The following is a 26451-nucleotide window of genomic DNA, read 5'->3' as shown; positions in this document are numbered from 1 at the left end:
TAATTTTTCTTCCAAACATGCGTTTTAGCAGTTTAACCACTTAAGTAATATGTGAAATTGGTTCTATTTAGATGCAGGAACGTCTTGTTTGGTATATCTTTTTATTTTACTCAAAAAAGCTTAATATGTTTTGTGAAGAAGAAATGCAATCAAATGCCTAGAATGAAATGTCATAATCAATCTTCAAGACTTTGCTTGGAAGTCGGATTAAGTTAGTTATCCAATATAAAAATTTTCTTTACCTGATTGTGAATTTTTTTAAAAAAATTTTACTCTTTAAAATATCTTAGATATTCATAATTTTGTAAGGTAATGTATTTTACCTACGAGAAAAAAGTTTAAAGGTCTAATTTAGTATTCAATTCTCGACATTTGATCGTACTCATCTACCAAATATATAAGCTTCTCACATAAATTATGAGAATATACTGAATAAGATATTCATACATTCTAAAAACGGCTTTCTCGAAATAAAAATTACTTTACAGGTGTAATATTTACCTTATCAAATGATAGATGTCAAGATCTTTTAAGGACACATTTTCAACCACACCAAAAACTTTCATACTGAATAAGTTATTAGTAGATAATTTTATTCCACATCCGAACAGGACAGAACTGCAGTGTTAGTTAATGTATTTAAAATTAGTGCAGCTACTCATACAACTCTATCTGACATAATACTTTTGCAGAAACCCCAATAAAGCCACTTTGAACCTTCATCCATACACCTGAGACGGAAATTTTGAAACTAATTACACATGAATCTTCTTATCTTCCACTAGGCAAACTAGCTATGGTGTCAAGATTTTGTGGGCAAATGTTTCTCAGGATGAAATTGTGCTTTATATGATCGATGAGTGTGAGTGATCGAAGTGGTGTATAGAAACCTCGCACATGCATATAAGAAAGCACAAGGCTTCTATTCTCAAGCATATAGTTGGACTCAGGATCAATTCATCACTTACATGACGGCCAATAAAAAATTAAAAAAAAAAACCAAAAAAAGTAAAATCTGAACATCTCACAAAATTGGGATGTCATCAAAACAAGAGAAAAAGAAAAGGCCATGAGACCTGTCTTTTTCTTTTCATGCAGTTGTAATTGCCTGAGCTTCCAGTACCTGTCTTTGAGAATCCAGACCCGGAAACTGACCAATATCATGACCGCCAACCGGGCGGAACTTCTCATGCAAACCCACTGCAAATTCGTCAGGTTGGGCGTCACCGCTCTGGAAGTAATTTGCCATCTGGATTGCCCCATGACAATTAGGAATTAGTTTAAAGATGAAATCGAGGAAAAGAAAAGAAAACCTAAACGGAAAATCTACTCTCGCTGGTAAATTGTTAGCTCTTATTCCGACTCACAATAGAAGAAATTTCTGCGACCCAAGAAAGATTGTAATGCCAATCCTCTAGAACACTAACAAAATATTATTTCTCAATTGAATAGCACTGAGTTATTGGAATCATTTTGGAGAGAGGACCATCATGTAAGGCATGAAGAAATCAAATGGTGTGATATCACATGTAAGTAAACATAATATAGATACTGAAGAGATCTTTGCAGTATTAGACTTCAATGTGCAAAAAAATTAACCAACAATTGTGAGTAATGTGAGTCGAGAGAAGTTATATTACATGATTTGCGAGAGACATGCCACTTAACGCTGCAGCTTCCACACTTGAACCAAGTAGCCAATCACCACAAATTCCTGCACGTCCATGAGGATCGAAGATACAAGGTACCCCGGGAGTATTTGTTGGCAGAGCTGCTCCCCTGAAAAAGAAAGGCAAGAAGTACGAAATTCGTATCGCATTATTATTGAACTTCATGGATGATCCTTAAAGAAAGGCGCACAAACCATAGTTGCACACGCGTGTAAAATGGTCGCTGGAGTAATCCTTTAGGCAATCCAAGAGCATATTCTACACCACCAAGCATTTCTTCCTTCACTTTTTCAGCCGTGACGCTTGGAATATTTTCCTGAATTGAGAGTAGCTCCTATCAGGAAACTCATGCAGCAGTAATGCAAAAGAGTAAACGAACAAGAAAACTGCCACTGATGGTTGTTGGCGAGCAGCAACAAAAGAAGACCCATTTCCATGAATCTTACTTTGTAGGGACAAAAAGAAAAAGTAGAAGAAAAAAAAAAAGATGTGAAGTGAAGATATTGTTGACCTGTGGAACTTTATTTCTCTGTCCATAAGCAGAGGTGCTAAAAAAGGTCCAACATTGTGGCATGCCACTCTGAAAAGGGAAAAGTTTGCTAGTGTTGTTGGCCATCCATGAGATAGAATCAACACCTTTTACAAATGCTCCTTCGAATGTCGGACATGCCCCATTTTGAGGAAGTGGAAGAGGATCTTTAAACGCAGCAAGAAGTGCCCAGACAGCACTTAGCTCCAGCCTCTGTTACCACCAAAAATGGAAATAAATCAAGTGATTTTGAAAGCTACTTGAACTCCAGGGTAAACAATGATTCGGCAAAATTAATCTGAGAGTGCGAAGGCAAACCTTCATTTGTTTAGTCAGCAATGGTAATCCTGATGAAGAGAGTAAACGGTTTGCACATTTTCCTGTACATAGTGCAATACAAGGATGAATCATGTTGAAATGCATTGACACACTGGAACAAAAAGGAGGTACATTTGTCATAAAACAAGAATTAGCTAGTGAAGGCTGCTTAAATATAATCTGATAATGTAATACAGTAATAGTTTTTATTTCAAGGAAAAATTAGTCCCAGAGCAACACTCGTTTCTTGCAAGTGAAGTCTATATCCTTAAAACCACAAAAGTACCAAAAAATATTAAAAGAAATGTTCAATCATAAGGTAAAGGAGGTTCCCTCAAATTGCTTAGGAAGTGCCATTGTGTGCCCTACTCTAGATTGACAAGGTTTTGGCGCTTCACTAAGAAATTCTTGAGAAAATTTGGACAAAAAAGTTAGAGCCAGTCTAGGGTAAATCACTACAACAAGAGATGAAAGTAGAAAGGAGAAACTGTTAATGAAGTGGCTCAATAAGATATTCAGTCATATGCTTATTGATATTATGGTCTAGCTTCTCTATGTTATATCTATGATATATCTATGGTTTTGGATCGAATGCTGATCTATCATCAGCATAAGCTGGCGCATATCATAGTTGACCCTATTCTCTTTTATCTCAACCTGCTTCATTTGGTAGCGATGCGTTCTAAGTACATATCAACCATAGGGAACCAACCACTTTTTGTTTTCACGAATTGGGATATTATCTGGAAAGTATTACAAAAATGTGCATATCAAATTAGATCCAGTTCTGGATAAGTGAATTAATAGAGATGATCGAAGTTTTACTTACCATTATGGGCAATGACAATTGCATCAAATTGGCCATGTGGTTTCGCCTTCTCAGATAAGTACCACTTCCCATTGAAAGGTTCGAGCTGACTAATCCAGCAAGGTCTTACAATATCAACCATGCGACTCTGCACTTGGGAGTTGAAATGCTACTAAGCAAACTGACAGGGGGGCATATCAACCTAGCCGATAACAGAAGCAAAGAGCTTAACAGAAGAAATGCAATTTAAGTAATAGCAAAGAAAAGACATAAGAGTATAAATGCTATGTAAGTCTTGCTATTTCCATTAATCTTGAGTATCCGATGCTCATTTGAATAGAAATATTATGAATATTACTATAAAAAATTGTGACAATTCTTAAGACTCATATAAAGGTGGGAGAAATCCTTGTCCTTGAAAAACGCAAAATTTCACACCCCTACAGAGTGGTAGATTGTAATTATAGACACAATTCCAGTGACTTCTTGTTTAAGTTTCACATGAAGGTTGAATAGGATCATAGCCTTGCCAAGTAAAAAATATTTACACTGTTAGAGAACAAAGAAATGGCAATGCTGGTCAACATTACTAAGCAGGGTATTATGCGATTAAACTAACCGACTGTTGGAATTGTATTAGCGACAAAACCAAGCAAGTTTCTCTAATTTAAAACCAGATAATTAATTAACCAAGTACTGCCTTCAAAAAGAAAAACAGCAGACATATCGGAGTTGCTGAGATATTCTAGAGATGTTGCATTGCTCGTACAAAAGGTCATGGTGGCCACTATGGTGATTTTGAGCCTTCTCCAACATACTACATGCTTTCCATGTGCCAGCTAGAAGCGAGCTCATGGCAGATGCCATGGTTAGAGGGAATATTCAAGGAACGCAAACCAATCAACCAAAATATGGTGAATTAGCCAATAGAGTTAGAACCACAGACTTTTATTATGCACCAGTAAACTACCAAATTTTTGGTTTTGTGAATTAGAAAGCGTTACCACCGTCTAGCATAAAATATTTGCTAGGAGGAACGAGTATGACAAGAATGAGGCAGAATAAATATCATAGCTGAGTATCTCAACGTGCTGCATCTATGCTTTTTAAAGTTCCCCTTTTACATTGCAATTTGACGGCAATAGCATCAACCATCTCATCGGTGCATAGCACTGGCACAAGAATTTATGAGAATAACAAAACAGCGAAGCCAGCAAAAGTCATAATAGAAATTGAATAACTGGAATAACTTGATGAAAAAGCAAGTTGAGAACTAAAGAATTGTCAACATTATGCCTCTTTCTAGAGTTAGCACAGACAGTTAACTTCAGAACGTACTACACTCAATGACAAGGAAAGGAATTGATTTTTGTACCTGACGTATGATGGAATCTGCCAGGAATCGCATCCCTTTAGCACCTATATATCTTGGAGACGAGAAAGTTAGAGGAGTAAAATGCCCACCACCTTCAAGCTCACCCAGCAACCCCTTCCATTCACGAACTAACCCTTCATCCAGCCATCGATCAACCAACTTCTGAAACCTTTGATCGCTCACAGTAAAGAATTGAGCCGCATGATCAAAAACCAATTGCTGGGGATCTATCATTCTTGTCGCCATCCTCCCACCTAATCCATGCATCCCCTACAAGGACTAGAAAAACTATCAGTTCATTCGAGTTTGTACAGAAATTGCACTCTCTCATATTAAAGCAAATTATATGAGTTCGTCAGATAACAACACAAAGTTAGAAATATGGTAACAGCAAGCCTACTTTGCTGGAAGTGGTCAGAACCACATAGTTAGTCATATTTCAAACTGTAATTTCTTCCACGCTGTAGATGTTCATCCTTGAAGATAGTTTGCATCATGAATCTCTTATTTCAACAGTTAAATTTTGGTCCAATTACACGCGAAGCCATGTATAATCTTGAACTTGAGACATATGCTAACCAACCGTAACTGATCGAAACCCTATGCAAAAGCATTACCTTAACCCCTGCTTTACACCATTACCCAAAAATGAGTACTCGTCTATTGAATAATGAATAGTAATCCCAAGGCAACCAACAACTCGAGAGAATGACGAAGAACACTAACCGTATCGAAGACGACGGATCGGATCCCCCGCTTCTCGAGCGTGGCCGCGCACACAAGGCCCGAGACGCCGCCGCCGATGACGGCGACGACGGGATCCGTCGCCGGAGCGGTGGCGAACACGACCTGCTCCTGGGAGAAGCTCTTCTTGATAACCGACCTCCGGGAGGTCCCGTACGATCCCATCCTCCGCCTAGGGTTTCGGCCGCGCGCCCCGCCCTCCATTGCCTTGCGCCGCAGCGGCGGCGGCTTGGGCTCCGCCGCGGAGGAGCGGAGTGGGGAGGAGAATGGGGTTAGTAATCTAGGGTTTCGTTGGGGGAGGAGGGGATTTGAGGGTGGTGGTTTGAGGGGTTGCAGTATCAGAGAGGAGGGGAAAGAAGGAGCAGCAACCATTGAGAGTGAGAGTGCGAAGAAGAGGAGAGAGATTGTTTGGGGGAGGAACCCACAATATCTCCCTTATCTAAACCATTGAAGCGTTTGTAAATAAGATATATTAAATTATAAAATCGTAATTTTAAAATATATGAAGTTTTAGTAAGTTGAGTACAGTACATGAGGCTATTGTAAAGTGTTAACATGGTATCAGGTATCATAGGAAAATGAGCTTATTATCCATACTCGAAAAATCACTTGGATAAAGTAGTTGTGATTGGCATGTCAACAGTAAGAAAGAATAATTTTTGTTGCCTACATACTGGATGTTAGATACAAATGATGTCATATAAGAACAAAGAAAGAAAATAATGAGATTCTAATGGCCAGATTTAGTTGCTACACTAGGCTTTACATATAAAAGCACAATTCTATTAACATTTCAAGTCATAAGGTTACAAATCACAGTTTCCCACAAGGCTCGCCACAAAATATTACACAACAAATAAATTTCATGCAAGAGTTCTTTTTTTTTTTTTCTTTTTAGGGGAAAAAGAGAACAATTAAGAATTCAATGCTGAACAATAATATCTGTAGCCGTCGATCCCGCTGCCTCATTTGCAAGGAGCTTCGAATTCTCCCTACCTGTTTTGGTCCCTTCTTTCTGAGTCTCGGAATGAGTCCGTAACTTGTACGCTTCTTTGCAGCTCCCCGTGCTGTGACGTTCCAACTGACCGCATGAGCCAAAAGCATTATCTCCTGACAGATTGGCCACACCATCACAGCTCTTCCTCCGGCCTAACTTGGGCGATTTGGCTCGAGTAGTAGGAGTCTGTTTTTCACAATGAAAGATGCGAGTAAGACAACTAAAGCAATCATCTTGTTCCAGAGTTCCTTGTGTTGTAAAGATTTTTCAGAAAAAGAAATGGCAGAACATATAGAAGATCTTACCGAAGCAATAGCACATTTTGAGTTGGAAACTTGAACTACGAGTATTATGATTTTACCAGAAAGCTTTCAGTACTTCTGATTTCGGAATATTCCATCTAGTCCTCTTAGAACCTAATGGTCTTTGTCAATTAGGTTATATGGAATATCCCGTCAAATAACAGAAACATCAGTTAGTTAGGCTGTATATAAATTGATTATAGTACTAAAAAGTTATCAGTATCATTAAGTTCTGATTGGGAGGTAGTTAAATCAGATATACTGTAAATTAGGTAGTTAATCAATATTTCTAAAGTTTAAGCAGCCTGTTTCAAAATATGTAATCATCCAGGAAAGATCAGTATACTTCTATCAAAAAATAGTACTTTAGCAGAAGAAGATGTTAATATATCTAGTCTGTCTTATATCATGTGCTCTTTCGGTTCATCCTAAGTGAACCACACGGATATGCAGATGCAAAATATTTAGATACTTCCATAATATCTCCAGGTAAAAAGAGGTAAAGATGAGAAATTTTAAATTCCTCGTTGCCTTCTTCCTAACGAACACACACACAGATCACATAGTATAACAGAATATCGAAAGAAATCAGAGTCTAACGGACTGTGACTAAGCATTTGCATAAATGTCCCTGATTAATTATTATTATTCCTGAATACAAATTATGATTGTTTAATAGTGATAGGGATACAAAATGATAACCAACTGCTGAACTTCATGACTGGGCAAAAGCAAATGTTGAAATGGAAAATTCTTCCACCAAAACCGTTATTGGATCGACATAGATCAAAGTCTACAGTACAGGTTGGACTGGAGTTCTTACTCCGACCAAAATTTGCATCTTGAAAACCAAATAAGTAAAAACCTGACTAGATTGAATTAAGGATAATGTTCAGTAACTTACCTTCTTAAGTTCAACCTTCGGAGGTTCCTCATGATAAAAGCTTGGCATTGGTGTTGCCTTGAAGTTCAAGCTCTTTCTCAGTTGTTTTATAGCTGCCTCTTCCTCTTCCTGGAATAAAAAAATGAATGTGTCACCGGACATCAACCTAAACACTTTTAATTTGAATAACTTAAACACTATTAACACCACTCCCTCCTGAAGATGAGTTGGAAAGGTCGGAGAGTTGCCTGGTGGTCAAAATAGAAAGACCCTCCAACTAATAACTACAAAACTAAGGGTGCTCACTTTTTAGCTCTAATCAAAACTCAAACTGAACCAAACCCAATAAGATAATTTGCTTTAATACATTTGATGTTGCAGTCCGGTTGGTTTATTCAGTTGGTTGTTTTCCAGATCAAACAAAATCAAAATTGACAGGATAACCAAGGCTCTGCATAGAACCAAAGCTCAATCACAAACAGTAGACTCAGATTGCAAGCAACCAAGGCTCTTAAACTGCCTAGCCTGCACTAGAACAATCCTTAAATGACCAAAGTAAAACAACAGGTTAAGCTGACCTTCAATATATAAACATAAAAAAGATGAGGGCATTCACGTATCACAAGTATTTACATTCAAGGGCAAAATGAACGTACCCTCGTCTTAGATTCTGATTGAGTTCTCTCTGCCTCCAAAGCTTGCTGCTTCTCTTCTAACTTGGAATAAAACTACAAACAAGAGAAATAAGAGCAAATCAACTTTCCTTGTGAATGAACAGGTACCGCAACTCCTGCTTCAATAAATTCATAAAAGGTATACCTCTTTCCTCTTCTCAGCACGTTCACTGCATCTAAAAACTGGCGCCATTGGTATGATTGGCCTAGTTTTACTAGCTCTTATCGAAGTAGTGTTCCTATGTACAGTTCAAGAAGAAAAGTAAAACACTCGTCCTCTAAAAGTGATTGGTAAAGAAAACTATCTATGGGTTAGAAACAAGCATACGATGAAGCAATGGAGCAAGAATCCTCTTCATCTTGGTGCATTTTATTATCAGGTTGCAAGGGCTTCCTATTTGCAACGGGTGAGTTACTCTGCAGTACATTGGAAAATCATCAGTAACTGTACTATTCCTCTTCTAAGTGGTATCTCCAAAAATAGATAACTCGACCAAATCTAGAAGGGCAATCATTCTCAATGAAAATATATTTGAACGGAAACGAACAATTTGACATCCCAAGGAAATATCACTAAAGTGAAGACAGAAAAATATATTCATAAAGGAAGAGGGACTTTTTCATTATGTAAGATGATCGATCAAATCATCAATGACTGGTAGATATATACAGCATGAAATTTTTTTAAAAAAAATTTACTTCCCAATATGATAAATTTACTTCCCAATATATCATATGAGCAGCATCATATATTATGGGAAGGCGTTACTAATCACCTGAGTCTTCTTCATCGGGCCTGCCAATTGCGAGCTGTTTGAATTTGCAAGCTTTTCCCCATTAGCAGCAGCATCGGCGACAAAAGCCCGATGTCCGACCAAAGCCCTCTTTTCAGTCGCGAGAGAAAATGGCTGAGGAACAGTGTAGTTAGAGCGTAATGATCTTCTAATGCGCGGTACCTCTTGCCCACTATGAGAAATTTCATCTCGGCTGTCATCCATAGCTTCGTTGGTTCGATCAATGTCGTCACCAGGTGCACGTATAGCTACACAATCCGACTCTTCACCTCTAGACATTTCTTTAACATCCTTCCCCATCTGATCGAACATCATGATACTTCAAAATTTTACAACCTTGACTACAAATATGCGCACGGAATGTATGCAATATTCTTTTCCAGAGTCAAAAGGAGTAGATTATGTGTACCCTATATCCACGAGCGAGTTATAAAACAGCTATTACTAACGGTTTACATGCTAACATTTAGAAACCCTGCTTCTATTGCAACAAGCTCAAGCCACAATAAGAAAATTACTACCCAAACATCTTACATAAAAAAATCCCTAATGTTGACTTGTTAACAACTATCAAGATTTCAGTTTTTTTTTCTTTTTTATTTTTTTTTCTTTGAACATGTTGGCCCCTTTAAGGCAAATGCAACACTCAACAACTAAGAAAATTCTATCAAAACCAAAAAATTTTCCCATATAGAGGGTTTTGAAATGGTACGAGAACGTCGCTGTCACAAGCAACTTTATTAAAGTAGAAGGAAACACGGCACAAAATGCAACAAGAATACGCAAACAGGATAAATCAAATGACAATTACAACTAACTGATCGGTTTCCTCCATTAATTCATTTTCAAAAAAAAAAAAGGTTCATTTTTCACAACACTCCACCTTCGTTTAATCGATTTAAATTAATTTAGCACTCTGAATATAATCCTCAAATTCACAAACGCATGTTCCAACCGCATTAATTAATATATTACTAATTATGTTCCAAAATTAAACCAGTAATCACCAAGAAGTTAAAAAAAGGCTGAAAAAACTAAATTCTCCTCAAATTCTCATCAAATTCACCGAAAACGAACGAAACCACGAATCAAATCCCTGGAAATAACTGCGAAAATTGCCTCAAAATCTCTTACCTCCCCTTCAAACCCACGATCCGAGGGAGAGATACACGTCGAACCCCTCGTAATAATCCCAACGATTTTTCCCCTTTTTTTTTTTTCTTATTTCCTTTGTTTAGGGTTAGCTATTTATAATTCGCCCTCTCCCGCTCTCGTCGCCTCTCTCGTCGCGGCCCCTCTCCCCGCACGAGCGCAAACGTGCGGTCGCGCGCACCGGGAGTTCGCCGACTCATTTTTTTTATTTTTGCGGCCGGTGAGGTTACCGCTTACGTGGATTACGAAGGATAGGAACGGAATCTGACGTGGCAGGGCAAGAGCGGTGACGAGATACCTCGAATATCCGTTGGATTGTTACGCCGAGTGCACTAGACCCGGTTCATAACTACCTTAACTCACGACACCTCATCGTGTTTAATCGTGCCGTAACGGATTAACTTCAAAAACGCCCCTGTAAACACCTGAAATTTTTTCCTGCACGTGGTGCACCACGTCATCCGTGCACTTTATAATTTGAAATTGTGCACAAACTCAAAATAATAACTCGCGTGCGGTATAAAAATTTTCTACGATAATTGATATGGATCGTAAACGCTAATCAACTATTTCATAAGTACATATTTATCGAAAAGGCGTGTCCATCACATCTAAAGATACATTTAGTTTAGAAAAGTAATTAAAATTGAAATAGAAATGAAAATAGGTCGAAATCGAAAATAGAATGATAAAAATAATAATTTGTTTGGTTCATAAGAAAAATCGGAATTAGAATCATGTCCAAATTAATATTCAAAAGAATTACATTATATTATAATTTAAATTTGTTATTCAAATTTTCAATCAAAATTTGAATCTAAATTTCAACTAACAATTTGAACTTAAAAATTTGTAATTCAAATTCAAGGTCAAAGTCAAAACTTAATTTTAAAACTATAAATTAAAATTTGAATTTTAAATTTATATTTCAAATTAAAATTTGAAATTATGATTTAATCTAATAAATTTATATGATTTACATTTGAATTCAAATAATTATTAGTGAAAAAGAAAATCTTTTCTCAAGCATTTCGGAACCAAAGTTGATTCCCACCGTGGCGATCCCTGTAATGGAAATTGGAATGTCAATTTCTCAATTCAAGCACTAAGACTTATTCCAATTTCAATTCCATTTTTCAAATACTTGAAACAAAATATGCTTTTAAAGGTCAAGCAAAGTACCCACGAATTTTAATTTAACTCAATCCATCTGGACATTAGTCTATTAGTGTCTGAATCTCTCGTCGTTAGATCTATTGTGGACCGCAGTTCAACTTAATTTATTGAACTCAACCCGAGTCAACTTATTAGTCTTTTAAGCCAATTATTATGGATTTTTTTTTTGGGAAACAAACACACTATAGTAAAATTGAGTAGAGCAAGCTATTGAGACAAGCAACTTTTTCAGACTTAGTTTGCAAACGTATTGAGTCATCATTATGTTCAAGTTTGATTTATCTAATTTTGAGCTGAGCTAATCTAGTCAAGCCACACTAGAATCCAATGGCCCACATTTTCTTAATTAGTCACTCGACATTGATCTACCTCCTGCTCTATTTCTTTACGGATAAGAACATATTCTTAATTTCAACTCCTACTTTTCGTCTTATTCGTCCTATTTAGGACAGATCGGGATGGGATCTCCTCCAATCCGAATCTATTTTCGGTCGTTGATCCTGCTATAATAAGAGAATAACTAAAATAACTGACGAATTGGGTCAAATCACTTTTCTTAGTAAAGAGTAAAAATTTTGGGATAGTCCCTGTACTAATATTGCTTAATAGTAGCTCTTTTTTTATTTTTTTAATACTTTTCACTTAACTAATTAGTCCCTAAATTTTCACATACGTCGAATTTTATTCCCAAGCCGTAAAAAAAAAATCATTTTTTTTATAAAAAGACCGCTTTATGATCCATTGTAAAAAATGCCTAATTTTTTTCAGTTTAAACAAAGGTCAATATTTTCTGAATATTTAGTGCAAAGGCGTTTAAATAAAAAATGCACTACAGGGACAGATTCGCAATATTGGGATAGCAGAGGGACTGACCAGACATTTTACGCCCCCAAGATAAGATATAACTGCTTTCACAACTGAAAAAACCGCCAAAACGCGCGCGCGCGCCAAACTCCTTCATGAACTACGTACGAATAAAAGCCAAAATGAACACATGCAGTGGCTTAATAGTTAATATATGGCTCTCTAATAAAAATAAAAAATAAAAATAAGTGGCTTTCTCTATAGAAATGTATACCTGATATATATATATATATATATATATATATATATATATATATATATATATATATATATCTCTATAATAATAACACTATTTCCCTCATTATTGTTCTCATCTCTCAGTTTCCTCTCTTCTTCTTCTTCTTCTTCTTCTTCTTCTTTTTCTTCTTCTTCTTCTTCTTCTTCTTCTTCTTTCCCAAGATTACTTCCAGCTCAGAGAGAGAGAGAGAGAGAGAGAGAGAGAAAGAGAGAGAGAAGAGGAGGAAGAGAGGATGGAGGGGGCACAAGGCCCTGACACGATCGTGATCGCGCAACCGCTCAGGAGCATCAATGAGTACACAATTGAAGTCCTGGTATATATCATCAAGAAGCTACATATATGATCACATTTTAATTTCTATCATCATATGTATCCTTTTTAGTTGCCTTCAACATTTTTCTGTTGTTTCTTTGTTTCTTTTTCTTTTCTCTTTTTGAGTATACAACTATGTTCTTGTTCGTATTTCTTAAGGATCTTGAAGCTCTCTCTCTCTCTCTCTCTCTCTCTTAGCAATACACTGACCAATAGTTCCAGCAATAAACTTTAAAATACTAATCTTCGATATGTATTAATTAACTGTCGGTCATTGCAGCGAGCATTGCGCAGTCATGATAGCGTTAAGATCACCGGAAGCGACGATGGTCTATCTCTCTCTCTCTCTCTCTCTCTGTGTGCGTGTGTGTGGGTGTTCACTTTTTATGGCTCTTGATTTGGTAAAGAATTAGAAGAATCATAAGAATTTTTAAGCAAGAAATCCTTGTGAGCTTCTTGCATGCAGTGGCGCAGCAGATTAATCTTTCTTGTTTTGAGTTCATCAGACCATCAAAGCATAGATCATGATATAGGCATGTAATCTTAGGCTTTACAGTTATGAGATCATATTTTTAAATACTTGCCAAGTCATATCATGTTGCAAATTAATGATCACAATTTTTTAAAATAAAATAAAATATCTGCTTCAACAGTAAATTATAACTTTTGATCAGAATAATTAATGTCACTACTCATTAAGTATTTGCTTCTTGAGTATTCCCTTGTGTTTGTTTTTTACTTTGTTTCTTTTTGCAGCTGTTCCTATGGCCATTTGTGTTGCACAGCTCGTGGAAAGCACAAAGAAGGCAAGAAAACAATGTAAGCTGCTTAATACTATACATACTTAGAAGTTTCTCTCTTATTAAAGATACATACATATAATGCCTATCTCTTAGAAAGAGTAACTAATTTAGACCAATTTATTTCTTTGGCTTCGGGCGCAGTCGTCAACGCTTGGAGTACTTCATCAAGATCTCTGGATATCAATCAACATTCGTAGGTCCTCTGTGAAAGCCTTCTAAGGATCATGAATGTGTTCTTAATTCTTTTTTAATTAGTTTTGATGCACACCTTCTAACCATTCATGTTACTAGCTTAATTTACAGAAAATCAGAATTTACATGGAGAGGATTCGGCGTCAACATCCTGATCCAGAGGATCCTTACATTGTTCTGAACTTCTCTCGCAACGACGGAGATTTTACGGAAGATGTCTTAGATGCTGTGGTAACAATTACAATCCCCCACTTCTCTCTCTCTCTCTCTCTCTCTCTCTCTCTCTCTCTCTCTCTCTCTCTCTCTCTCAGCATGTATTAGTAGCATGCATCTTTCCTTCTTTCTCTACTCCATGTTCTTCATCTTTCACTTTAAAACTCTAGTTTTAGTTTTAGTTTTAGTTTCTAGCATTTGTGATATGTAAAAGAATGTCATGTGTTCTATTGTTTCTTCTACTGTTATTGATTGCAGGATATCCTGAGTGCAAAAGATACTGTAGTTCTTAGAGGAGTCAACGAAGGTGTCTCTCTCTCCCACCTCACATATAAATTTGTTAGTGAACATTCACATGTAAAATTTATCATGTATAGTTTAGTTTGTAGTTGTTTCATATTGCAGGGAATAGTTATTTCTGTTCCTTTGGCATGTTAATTTGTTTACGTTATGTGTTTGTTTTTTCTACTTAATTACAATGCCCTTAGTTTGGGTTACCAACTCAGTTGTACTATGAGATACCATTTACAGTGAGATAACAAAATGATGGAATCATGATCCTCAATCCTCATGCCTCTTTTTTTGCCTTTCCTTTCCTTTTCTTCTTTCTTCTTTTCTTCTGTTCTTCGTTCGTCCAGGTGTTTTTCGAGCCATCAGCCTAGCGCAGGTGCTGAGCGACACCGGTGAGGTACTGAAGAAGTGTAAGTGCCATTTTGATCTCTTGTTTGGAGAAGCAAATCATCAANCTCTCTCTCTCTCTCTCTCTCTCTCTCTCTCTCTTAGCAATACACTGACTAATAGTTCCAGTAATTAAAGTTTAAAATACTAATCTTCGATATGTATTAATTAACTGTTGCTCATTGCAGATAGCATTGCGCAGTCACGATAGCGTTAAGATCACCGGAAGCGACGATGGTATTCCTATCTCTCTCTCTCTCTCTCTCTCTCTCTCTGTGGGTGTTCACTTTTTATGGCTCTTGATTTGGTAAAGAATTAGAAGAATCATAAGAACTTTTAAGCAAGGAATCCTTGTGACTCGTGCATTTGTTTCTTGCATGCAGTGGCGCAGCAGATTAATCTTTCTCGTTTTGAGTTCATCAAACCATCAAAGCATAGATCATGATATATGCATGCAATCTTAGGCTTTACAGTAATGAGATCATATTCTTAAATATTTGCCAAGTCATATCATGTTGCAAATTAATGATCACAATTTTTTAAAAAATAAAATAAAATGTCTGCTTAATTCAACAGTAAATTATAACTTTTGATCAGAATAATTAATATCGCCACTCATAAGTATTTGCTTCTTGAGTATTCCCTTGTGTTTGTTTTTTACTTTGTTTCTTTTTGCAGCTGTTCCTATGGCCATTTGTGTTGCACAGCTCGTGGAAAGCACAAAGAAGGCAACAAAACAATGTAAGCTGCTTAGTACTATACATACTTAGAAGTTTCTCTCTTATTAAAGATATATACATATAATGCCTATCTCTTGGAAAGAGTAACTAATTTAGACCAATTTATTTCTTTGGCTTCGGGCGCAGTCGTCGACGCTTGGAGTACTTCATCAAGATCTCTGGATATCAATCAACATTCGCAGGTCCTCTGTGAAAGCCTTCTAAGGATCATGAATGTGTTCTTAATTCTTTTTTAATTAGTTTTGATGCACACCTTCTAACCATTCATGTTACTAGTTTAATTTACAGAAAATCAGAATTTACATGGAGAGGATTCGGCGTCAACATCCTGATCCAGAGGATCCTTACATTGTTCTGAACTTCTCTCGCAACGACGGAGATTTTACGGAAGATGTCTTAGATGCTGTGGTAACAATTACAATCCCCCACTTCTCTCTCTCTCTCTCTCTCTCTCTCTCTCTCTCTCTCTCTCTCTCTCTCAGCATGTATTAGTAGCATGCATCTTTCCTTCTTTCTCTACTCCATGTTCTTCATCTTTCACTTTAAAACTCTAGTTTTAGTTTTAGTTTTAGTTTCTAGCATTTGTGATATGTAAAAGAATGTCATGTGTTCTATTGTTTCTTCTACTGTTATTGATTGCAGGATATCCTGAGTGCAAAAGATACTGTAGTTCTTAGAGGAGTCAACGAAGGTGTCTCTCTCTCCCACCCCACATATAAATTTGTTAGTGAACATTCACATGTAAAATTTATCATGTATAGTTAATTAGTTTGTAGTTGTTTCATATTGCAGGGAATAGTTATTTCAGTTCCTTTGGCATGTTAATTTGTTTACGTTATGTGTTTGTTTTTTCTACTTAATTACAATGCCCTTAGTTTGGGTTACCAACTCAGTTGTACTATGAGATACCATTTACAGTGAGATAACAAAATGATGGAATCATGTTCCTCAATCCTCATACCTCTTTTTTTTCCTTTCCTTTTCTTCTTTCTTCTTTTCTTCTGTTCTTCGTTCGTCCAGGTGTCTTTCGAGCCATCAGCCTAGCGCAGGTGCTGAGCGACACCGGTGAGGTACTGAAGAAGTGTAAGTGCCATTTTGATCTCTTGTTTGGAGAAGCAAATCATCAAATAAACCGACTCTGTCACTAACTTCGCATTGCGTGGTTTTTCATTTGTTTTCACTCTGGGGGACGACATTCGAGCAGCAATACAGACCTCGACAGACTACAGAAACTATCAGACTGCAAAGGTGTTCGCGCAACCGAAGATCAGCTCTTTCTTTCTCCCTTTTCTTTCAGATTTTTCACTAATGTATCTCATTGCAAGATCAAAGCTGCCACATAAGTCTTTCACACACTTCATGTCTTATACTTGATGCACTAAAAATATGCCTCTTTGGACAACTTTATCTAATACAAGACCAAATTCTACCATGAATTGGATGACTCCCCAACTAAAGATAAGAAGGTTTAAAAGAAAATTAAAAAAAAAACAACAACTGTACTTCAAATTCATTGTGTTGCGCGTACTTTGGTGATAGCAGATCGAGATAGAGATGGAGATTTTAACGAGTTTTGGAGTGGACTTTGACCAAGATGGCGGACCGCCCCCACATATGCTGTGGCAGGGAAGCAAGGGACATGAACTGGGCAGCAGCGCAGTAAAGGAACTGCAAAAAAGGGTGGCATATAACTTATGGAAGCGCTTGATCAGGGCTGATAGCCCAGGGGCGTCATCCTCCGGTAGCAAGAAGCAGTACGACACGCCTTTGATCGTCACAGATAAAGGGGATGTCGAAAGACCTGGGCCATCATCCTCTAATACCGAAAAACAGTGTGGGGTCCCTTTAGCCGACAAAAGCGCAGGGACTGTTGAGAGTCCGGGGGCATCATCTTCCGATACTGAGAAGCAGTGCAAGGCCCCTTTAGTCGACAAAAGTAAGGCAGGTGTTGAAAGCCCCGGAGCATCATCCTCTGATACTGAGAAACAGAGCGACACCCATTCAATCGACAAAAGTAAGGGGGATGTTGAAAGCCCAGGGGCATCATCCTCCAATAACAAGAAGCAGTGCAACGCCTCCGCAATCGACGAAAGTAAGAGGGACGTTGAAAGCCCAGGGACATCATCCTCCGATATCGAGAAGCAATGCGACACCTCTTCAATCGACAAAAATCAAGGGAAATGATGAAATCGTCGACAGAGATGCAAAAGAACAATGCTACAAACCCACTGCAAATCAGTACTATTGATGTAAATACCACAGGCCGCTGCGTGTAGATTTTAACATAGTCATACTGCAATTCTTTCTTTCTTTTTTCTTTTCCGTCAAGGGGAGCAATTCCTTGTTTTTACAGTAATTAGATGTACTGGTTCTGCACAAGTTACTAATTCACAGAAAATAGCACATTGATTTCTCATTATTCGGACATGCGGTCATCCTCAATACATGAATTCAATTCCGTTTTGGCAGTTCAGTGCAATTTTAGAGCTCCTCTGATGTATAGTTTACAGTTCTTCATGCTCCACAACAATAAACATGTGCGATCTGGTTACAGTTCTTAAGCATTTCATTGATGCATCACTCACTCAAGTGATAGTTTAGCTAGTGTTAGAGCTAACACCTTGACCCCATTTGCAATGTCTTCTATGGAAGCATACTCTTCAGGCTTATGACTGTAGCCTGCAAGCCCCAGTAGCTAATATGAGCGTTGTGGACAAAAACAAAATTTTTTGAAAACAATGCTAGAACTTAGCAATATTAGTTCCTGAGAATTTTTCGAAAGCTTTTCCACTAAGTTCCTATCTTAACTAAGGTACTTCATCAGGTTAGTAGCAAGATCTGATGTATCTGACTAGGCGTGCATTAATTAAGAAAATTGTGTCCATTTGTTTCCAAAGAAACTTCGTGATAGCTAAATAATTGATGGAGATTGATATAGAGTGCATTACCTTTGTAACAGGGAATGAAGATCATCCCCATCGGTGATATCCTGCAAAAATAGATAAGGTTGCTCGGTTAACTCTTGGGTTACATGTCGAGAATGAACACAAGAAGAAAAATAGCAGATTATGATGATTAAATACATTCCTTGAAGGACTACAGATTCAGCATAGATTTTACTAATGGCTTAATAGAATAGAACAATAACAAATTGAACATGAATATAATATCAGCAAGTTACAATTAGCTGCAAAAATAAAGAAAACAGAAAGAATTAACAGGCAGTCCCCTATAAAAGAACCAATGTGTTGGCGAGGCCAGCTGGTATTTGAAGAGGTAAATAATATGGCAGAAAACGGCAATTAAATATGATAGACCAGGTAGCAATATTAGAAATAAGAAGATTGAAACCTGTACAAAGCAGGAAAATTCTTATTTGGATTGTTCAAAGATTTATATAGCTAGCCCCTGTTTTTGGTGGCATTACAGTTTATTTGAGTTGAATGCTAGAGACTAATGCAAGCGCGGATTCAGTTAGTCTTCTCCTGGGAGTGCCAGAACTGCTACTACTATAAACCTCCAAATTTTCAACTAATATTTATATTACACTTGCAGATATTTTTCAGATGAACGGTCAGTAACACATTAGAAATGATGCAACACAGAGGTCAATGAGTCAGTGAGACGACAACGAATTGATTTGTCTTTATGGGTACTTTAGTTCAAGGTTGTTTAATGCATTTTAATGATAATGGAGATTAAGCTCAAGCTAATCAAGCTATGTTAAGTTCCAGGGGCATAAAAAATTTAATGCATTTTAATGATAATGGCGATTAAGCTCAAGCTAATCAAGCTATGTTAAGTTCCAGGGGCATAAAAAAAGATTTAGAAATGTGAGCTTTCTACACTTTACCTCGCCATGAAGAGTGAATCATGGTAAGCTCTACTAATCATTAACTTGTGAGTAAGGTTTAACTGTTGTGCAGCAACCTCCATTGCATTAATGATTGACTTCTCAGACAGCGCGGGTGGATCTTGATTGATGATCTTGAACTCCGACAGCTTAACTCCTCGACAAAGAGATATATTAACTGCAGCCTGATGAATTTTTTCAATAACAACATTCCTTCTCTTCTCATCGATGTCTCGTGTATCTGTCCATAAGATCAGGTAGTTCCTTGCTCATATTAGCTAAAAGACAATAGCATAGTTACCTTCATTTATTTTTATAGCATTAAAATGCAACCTAGGGGGCATGCATTGAATGGAAAATTGCAATAGTAAGTGATGGAAATGATCACGTAGAATTTTGTAGTTTTCTTTCCTGACCAAGATGTTACTTGCAAAGTTTCTCATACTGATCTGAAGAGTTATATGGGTGTATATATCAAATTTTTCAGGCATGTTATTTTTCTGTAGCACAATTCTTTTGCAACAACAGAAAAGGTTACTACTGAAGGTTGGACACTAGAACACTGTATATATTGCTTTAGAGACTCTTTCATGTCAATTTTTTGTATTTGGAACTTGAAGATTCTATATAGGGCTTGCATGCAATTTTCCTCTGTCTTCACTATCTTGACCCCACTCCCTCCCTTTTTTCACTGCTTTATTTTGCTATCGATTAGAAATTCTAAGTTGTCCAGAACTACATTTTTCATCTGCAGGTTCCTCACTGTTCCCTTTTTCTTTTTTTCCCTCAAATTTATCTGTCCCGAGTACAAATACAGGTCTACACCTAAATCAAATCAGACCTAACTTGCTTTCTGTAAATTATAACCAAAATATCCCTGGTTGTTAAAATAACATATGATGTTAAACCCTATTTATAGCCAATTTCCACTAGCAATGTTTCTTAACTGGGATAAAAGGGAAGACAGTAAAAAAGATTAACGTATGATATCATCATGAGAGAGTAAAAGACAATAAATTTTAAAAAAAAGAGAATTGAAGCAAAAAAAATGGGAGTGATGAAAAAGCAAAATGATGCAGGATTTGTGAATCCGCATCACTAAAGGCACAAGATCTAACGCAATTGTAGCATTATTCACAACAAAAAAGATGAGGTTAAGTAACCTGGTTCTAGCTGTTAATAAAATTTTTCATTGAAGGAAGTTGAATATACCAATTTCTAAGCGAGATTTGCTTGGAATGCTATTGATTGCTCCTGGATGCAGCTCCAAAATACCTTGAAGAGGCAGAAATAAGTTAGCAAATCTTTTTCATGGAAAATCCTTTATATTTTCCCTGCAAAATGCTTGAGTAGGGAACCAGAAAAGCATATGAATTCTGTTAGTAAATTTGGAGATAAAAAGGATAATCTGTGTAAATCTACTATTTTACTAAACCAGAATAATGTAAAAGAAAAACGTGTAGTTATATATTGAGATAAATGGTAATTATGCAACAGTGATAAAGCATGAAGAGAAAATATTCAAAAGCTAATGCAAAATGGACATACCAACAGTTCCAACAGTGTCTATTGATCCAGATTCTAGAACATATTTCTCAACAGCTAATGCCAACTCTGCTGCCGCCAATCCTGCATCATTTCTGTAAAAAAATCCCATTAAGAGATTGTTTTATAAGGCAATAGCAACCATAGCAGGAGATTTTGTTATTTTTAAAAAATCCTGAGCCAATTTCTTACTATTATAATTACGAAAAGACTTCCACAAAAAAGTTAGCATCCACCAAGAAGAAGAGTCTATTGCAGAAAATATCATACAAGAATAGCTAGAGAAAATTGTGTAGTAATGAAGCAAATATAATAGAAAGCCGGCATTCACGCTTAATTATTCATTAATCAACCAGGCTTGGGCATGTTAATGTGACCACTTCAGAAAACCAGCAATTGTTTGCATACACGGTGAGGATTCCCCTACAAACTACTACTATCACGTAACTAACCCCTAAAAATCTGAGTAGCTTTCCACTTAATTCTATCTTAGAATTAACAACAAAATGACTAGATGGAAGAGAATATGCAAACCTTGCTGGCATTAGGACTGCTCCAGCATGACCTCCGTTGCCTTCGAATTCTACTTTTATACTTGCAGGAGCAGCAATGGCAGTAACAATACCAATGGGAATACCTAAGCGCAAAATATACACCAATGAGTAGATGTCAAAGTTACCAACCGTATAAATTTGATTAGTAATGAACCTAACCTTCTTCTTCAAGAATGGGACCCTGCTCTATGTGCAGTTCTAGAAAAGCAAAATAACTTCCTTTCTTCAGAAACACATTTCGCAAGTCTTCAGCGCGAATATCATAACCAGCGAATTTGGCAGCATCAAAGAAGGAAATATTTTGACCATCAACTATTTCTTTCAAGGAATTAGCTAGTGCTTCACTCCCTGCCATTAAGCGGCTGAGCATAGTATTTTAAAAAAAGAATGTGAGACAAATCAGTTTATGTTTCTACACGTTAACTCATTAATATATAGAATATCCTGAATAAAAGACAGCTTCTGAATCCAAGACGAAAGTTCAACCTTCCCAAACAGCTGATGCCAAAGCGTGTAGGCTCCTCTGATGTGAACATAATTACCTCCAGGGGTCTTCTTGGCTGAAAACCAGACCTGTGAAATGCTCCTTAAGCACAACGTATAAGGCAATTAATACAAAAGGAACATAAACTTTCCATCTTAATAGAGACTAAGCAACATAAACTTTCTATCTTAATAGAGACTACGCAACATAAACTTTCCATCTTAATAGAGATTAAGTTCTTAACCATGGAAGTGCTCCCTAAGCACAGTTCTGCAATGTACAATAATCAAAGAAATGCATGAAACGAGCTCTCAAACTTGACAGAGCTTAAGTGCTTTCACCTCTATATGATTTGCATGATAAATGACACAAATTAATCGAATAGAAGGCAAATGGTTCCAGTGTATGCTATAAGTGAAGTTGAGTCTGTGTTTCTTCTTTTTATAGTGAAATTGGTGACCTTGAAATTTGTATGTTTCATCTCTGTGATATAAATGAACCTCCACAATTATACATTAAGGGCTTACCAAGAAACACAATATTCTAGGATTAATACACGGTGGTTTTAGATAGAATACATGGTTAATCTTCACATCTTTATATACGAATCTTCATAGACCGTCCCAGTTTTCTATGTTTGGATAATTTGTAATCAGGCAAAGCAGATGATCAGCAAAAGAATCCAAATGTTTGTAATGATGAGATATAACACCCTTCAAGCTCAAGGTTTGCTTTTGCAATCAATGGTAATAAATAATTAGGCAGTAGCAAACCTCTTTAGTACATTAATTGCTTCCAAAGCACCCAAAACACCGACAACCCCATCATATTTTCCCGAATATGGAATGGCATCTATGTGAGAACCAGTGGCAACTGCGGCTAACCCCTTCTCAGAACCATCCCTGAAGAAAATGTACAAAATTATCTAAGAGTATCAACAATTTGAAATACTAGAGTTTAGCAACTATTGGAAAGTTACTTTTATGTAATGTTGAGGTCACAGTAAATATATTAGACGGAAGATAGAATATTTTTAAAAGTAAATATTTAATTGTGCCTTGTTTCTATCGACAGGTCATCAACAAATCAACTATTGATATTGTCTAACTTGTTGTATATTAAAGGCTTTTAGATGAATGTTTTGATACTCTCATTACAACAATTTGAAATACTAGAGTTTAGCAAATCAGTTTGTAAGAAGCTCTCATCACTTTATATTCATCGGCTAAGAAAAACGATGATTTCGAGTTTCTCTATGTCAAATGCTATACCCCCAAAACAGAAGCTTCCAGTAACAGAAATCTTAGCAAGAGAGAAAATTTAATATGCAAGTTTGTCAAAAAGGTAAAAGGCCTGAAGCTCATAGAAAGAAGACGTCCATCAGAGCTAGCAGTTTTGATGTTAAAGCAAGCACTAACGATATAGATCAACATGATAACTATAAAATTTTAACCATTTTCAAATTACCATCGACCAAATATGTTACCGACAGCATCCTCACGAACAGCGAGTCCAACCTGCTCCATTAGTCCTTTCACAAAGCTGCAAAAAAGAAATGTTTAACATACTCTGATAAGGTATGAGTGACAAATGATTGAAATGAAGTAAGACACTGACTAATTTTTCTCATCCTAATGGGCAGGACAGTAATATAATGCAACTATTATACTAGTTGAAGAGATGAAGAAACAATTTTATGTACTTAGATACAAATGACAAGCTGAATAATTAAAAAACTCGCCAATTAATGGGATACACATACACACACACACACACACACACACAATGAACATAAAAAAGAGCAAAATTTTAAATTTTTGCCATGTTACATATGCTCCTACATTGAATTAAATAGATTTTGTATCCAGAGATACCTTCGAGCTAACACATCCTTCTCGCTGTACAAAATTCGAGTCACCGATGGCGCAGGTGAATCAGAAAAGCTTGCCAATTCATCTATCTGAACACTCTCAAATCAAAAATAAATAAATAAAAGCATAAATCCCAGAGATATCAATAAATAAAATATGATTGGAATAATTTTATGGACACGCCCTCAACTACAGGCCACAATATAACAGACCCCTCAACTTCACTTTCGATTGTTTAAAATTGAATAATTTTTATTCGATTAATTTGGGATTTTTATCAAATTCATTGCCGATACCGTCAAATTTGAGTGGAAATTGAATCTAACAAATTTTTTTACTTAACTAGCTGGAATCAATCAAAGAAAGTCATTTCAAAACGCCGTATACGTGAGGAGGGGGTCTCATTACATTATTAACAAAAAAATCGAATCCCTTCTCCTCCATCACCCTTTCTCACCTGCCCCTGTAATCTCTCCTCGTCCACGGATAAGGACGATGGAGAGAGCGGCGCGAACGAGTGGTGGGGATCGGTCGGGTACCCGGAGAACTCCTCCATGGTCTTCCTAATCGGGTCCTCATGGTGCGTGGCTAGGGTTTGCGAGAAGAAGAGGAGGAGGAGGAGGAGGAGGAGGAGGAGGAGGAAGGAGGAGAGGGAGAGGGAGAGAGATTGGGCGAATTTTGAAGCCATTTTTAGGGATTTGGTGTTGGAGAGGAGATGCTTCAGTGGCGGTGGTTTTACCCTAGTGAGGAGGACGACACTGAAAGTGGAGCGTAGAAGTGGCGATCAGTTACGCACACCATCCACAACTATTCACCATTTGTACTAAGTTTTTTTTTTTTTTTTTTTTTTTTTTTGGGGGGGGGATGTGGTGGGTGATATTTTAATTTTTAAATTTTAATATATTATTATTTTTAGTTTGAAATTTTGAGATTACTGTAATTGAATTCACCGATACAATTTAGTTCGCCGGATAATAAACCAATTTTTCCTATTTTGAATATTTTACTTTGTTATGTTTTTCTAACGTTTTGATGCATTCTATAGATAACAGAGGCAGTATAGAACCTACTTTTTTTTCCCTGATCATTACTGGAGTTACAACATTAGCTTAAAGCGGCACAAAACACATATCTAATTTATACGTAAAACTTACATATTTTACGGTCTTGTTCGGTTTCTAGAAAATCTCCCTCAAGATAGAATTTCACTATATTTTAGCCTTTTGAGTGAGATGGTAGAATGCACATCTTCTATAACTAAATAATAATGAAGCCGAAGCAGCATCCGAAACCGATACTGCAGCTGCTGATGCTCATTAACTTCGCTAGCAGCAGCAGCAGCAGCAGCAGAACCACTCACTCCCGACTCTCTTGTTTGCCTTCGACAGAATGCATCCAAGTGAGAGAGAGAGAGAGAGAGAGAGACGACTAACTCATGAAAAAGGATGTTTTGTGGAAAGTAATATATTATATATTGGAAGGAAAATGTGAAAATGCAGCAGATATTTGTCACTAGAAAGAGGATGCAGTTTTGCTTTTTCTGCTTCTGTGACATGTTTAAAATGTTAAATAATTTTATATGTAATTATAAAAAAACTAAATTTTATAATCTGGTTGGATTATTGTGGGTGGTGATGAGGCTCAAGTGATTAAAAGGATTAAGCGTACTAGAGTTAAAGTAATTTTAGAATGTCTAGCCCTCTTGAGAAGGAAGATTATTAAAACTAATCATCAACTGAAAGAATAAAATAAATCTCGGCCATATTAAGATTATATAGTATGGAGAACGTGGAACTCTGGCCGGAGACTATTGTGGTTGGAGTCCGGCTCTCCATAAAGTCTGTTAAGATTAAGAGTCAAGTCTCACATTTTCTAATATTTGTGAGTGTACTCGAGTCTGATGATAATGTCAAAATTTGAAAGGAATATATAGAAATGTGACATTCATAAGATTTAAAATAATTTTATATATATAAGATATAATAAGACTAAATCTTTAACCTAGAATGTGCCTCTCTTGGGATTAGATATGGTCTTTATATATAAGATATAACAAAACTAAAATTTTTAGCTCGGATTATTTTTTTGGATGATAGTTAAGTCTAAAATTTACAAAATTAAATATATTAGGACTAAACATTTTTAAAGGGTAAACTTCATATACCACTCCAGTGGTTTCGCACTTTTTCACTTTAGTACCATGTGGTTTAAAGTGTATCAAGTTAGTATCATATAGTTTCATTTTGCTTTTTCGTCAGCTTCTCCGTTAATATTTCATTAAATTATGTATAAAAAACTTCAGATACTCCATCTAGGTTTATCGAATATTCACTTTAATACCCTTTAGTTTTAATTTGTCACTGATTTAACAAAAAAAATTAGTAAAATCTATAATAGAAAGATAAAAATGAAACCATAAGACACTAAATTAGTAAATTGATACACTTTAAACCGCAGAATACTAAAAGTAAAACAGTGTACGTAAAACTATAGAGATGGTATTTAAAGTTTTCCTATTTTTAAAATGAGTAACTCTTTTGAAAAGCAAGGCGTTGCAACTTGCTTGCTATTAGAGATGTCAACGGGTCGAATTCGGGGTGGATTTTTAAAAATCCGAACCCAAATACGAACCCGAAAATTTGAACCCGAAACAATTATTTTTTTTTCAATATTTCAAAATAT

At 36.4% G+C, this 26451-nt stretch overlaps 3 protein-coding genes across 5 annotated transcripts; all 3 read right to left on the bottom strand.

Moving 5' to 3' along the window:
* On the bottom strand, positions 692 to 5879 carry LOC109713404 (renalase). The gene is made up of 8 exons (XM_020237466.1): positions 5427 to 5879; positions 4701 to 4970; positions 3347 to 3473; positions 2518 to 2579; positions 2182 to 2412; positions 1865 to 1986; positions 1641 to 1779; positions 692 to 1249 (listed from the first exon to the last, which is right to left on the bottom strand). Exons 1-8 carry the CDS (start codon positions 5814 to 5816, stop codon positions 1091 to 1093), a joined length of 1500 nt encoding a protein of 499 aa, XP_020093055.1. The 5' UTR covers positions 5817 to 5879; the 3' UTR covers positions 692 to 1090.
* Positions 6206 to 10423, bottom strand: LOC109712337 (protein WVD2-like 3). 3 transcript variants are annotated; one of them, XM_020235855.1, is made up of 7 exons: positions 10229 to 10423; positions 9077 to 9504; positions 8629 to 8717; positions 8446 to 8539; positions 8283 to 8354; positions 7648 to 7755; positions 6206 to 6627 (listed from the first exon to the last, which is right to left on the bottom strand). In XM_020235855.1, exons 2-7 carry the CDS (start codon positions 9407 to 9409, stop codon positions 6367 to 6369), a joined length of 957 nt encoding a protein of 318 aa, XP_020091444.1. In that variant the 5' UTR covers positions 9410 to 9504; positions 10229 to 10423; the 3' UTR covers positions 6206 to 6366. The 3 variants fall into 3 exon arrangements, with proteins under 3 accessions (XP_020091444.1, XP_020091445.1, XP_020091443.1); XM_020235856.1 differs by having other exon boundaries at positions 9077 to 9394; XM_020235854.1 differs by lacking the exon at positions 10229 to 10423 and having other exon boundaries at positions 9077 to 9674.
* LOC109712943 (probable ureidoglycolate hydrolase) lies at positions 17847 to 24559 on the bottom strand. The gene is made up of 12 exons (XM_020236768.1): positions 24227 to 24559; positions 23773 to 23858; positions 23366 to 23440; positions 22672 to 22800; positions 21901 to 21987; positions 21574 to 21776; positions 21395 to 21497; positions 20864 to 20955; positions 20528 to 20590; positions 19316 to 19556; positions 18411 to 18451; positions 17847 to 18141 (listed from the first exon to the last, which is right to left on the bottom strand). Exons 1-12 carry the CDS (start codon positions 24455 to 24457, stop codon positions 18044 to 18046), a joined length of 1449 nt encoding a protein of 482 aa, XP_020092357.1. The 5' UTR covers positions 24458 to 24559; the 3' UTR covers positions 17847 to 18043.

This window comes from Ananas comosus, linkage group 7 (genome assembly GCF_001540865.1).
Source record: "Ananas comosus cultivar F153 linkage group 7, ASM154086v1, whole genome shotgun sequence".
NCBI classification, from domain to species: domain Eukaryota; kingdom Viridiplantae; phylum Streptophyta; class Magnoliopsida; order Poales; family Bromeliaceae; genus Ananas; species Ananas comosus.
This window is presented reverse-complemented; position numbering and strand designations above follow the sequence as displayed.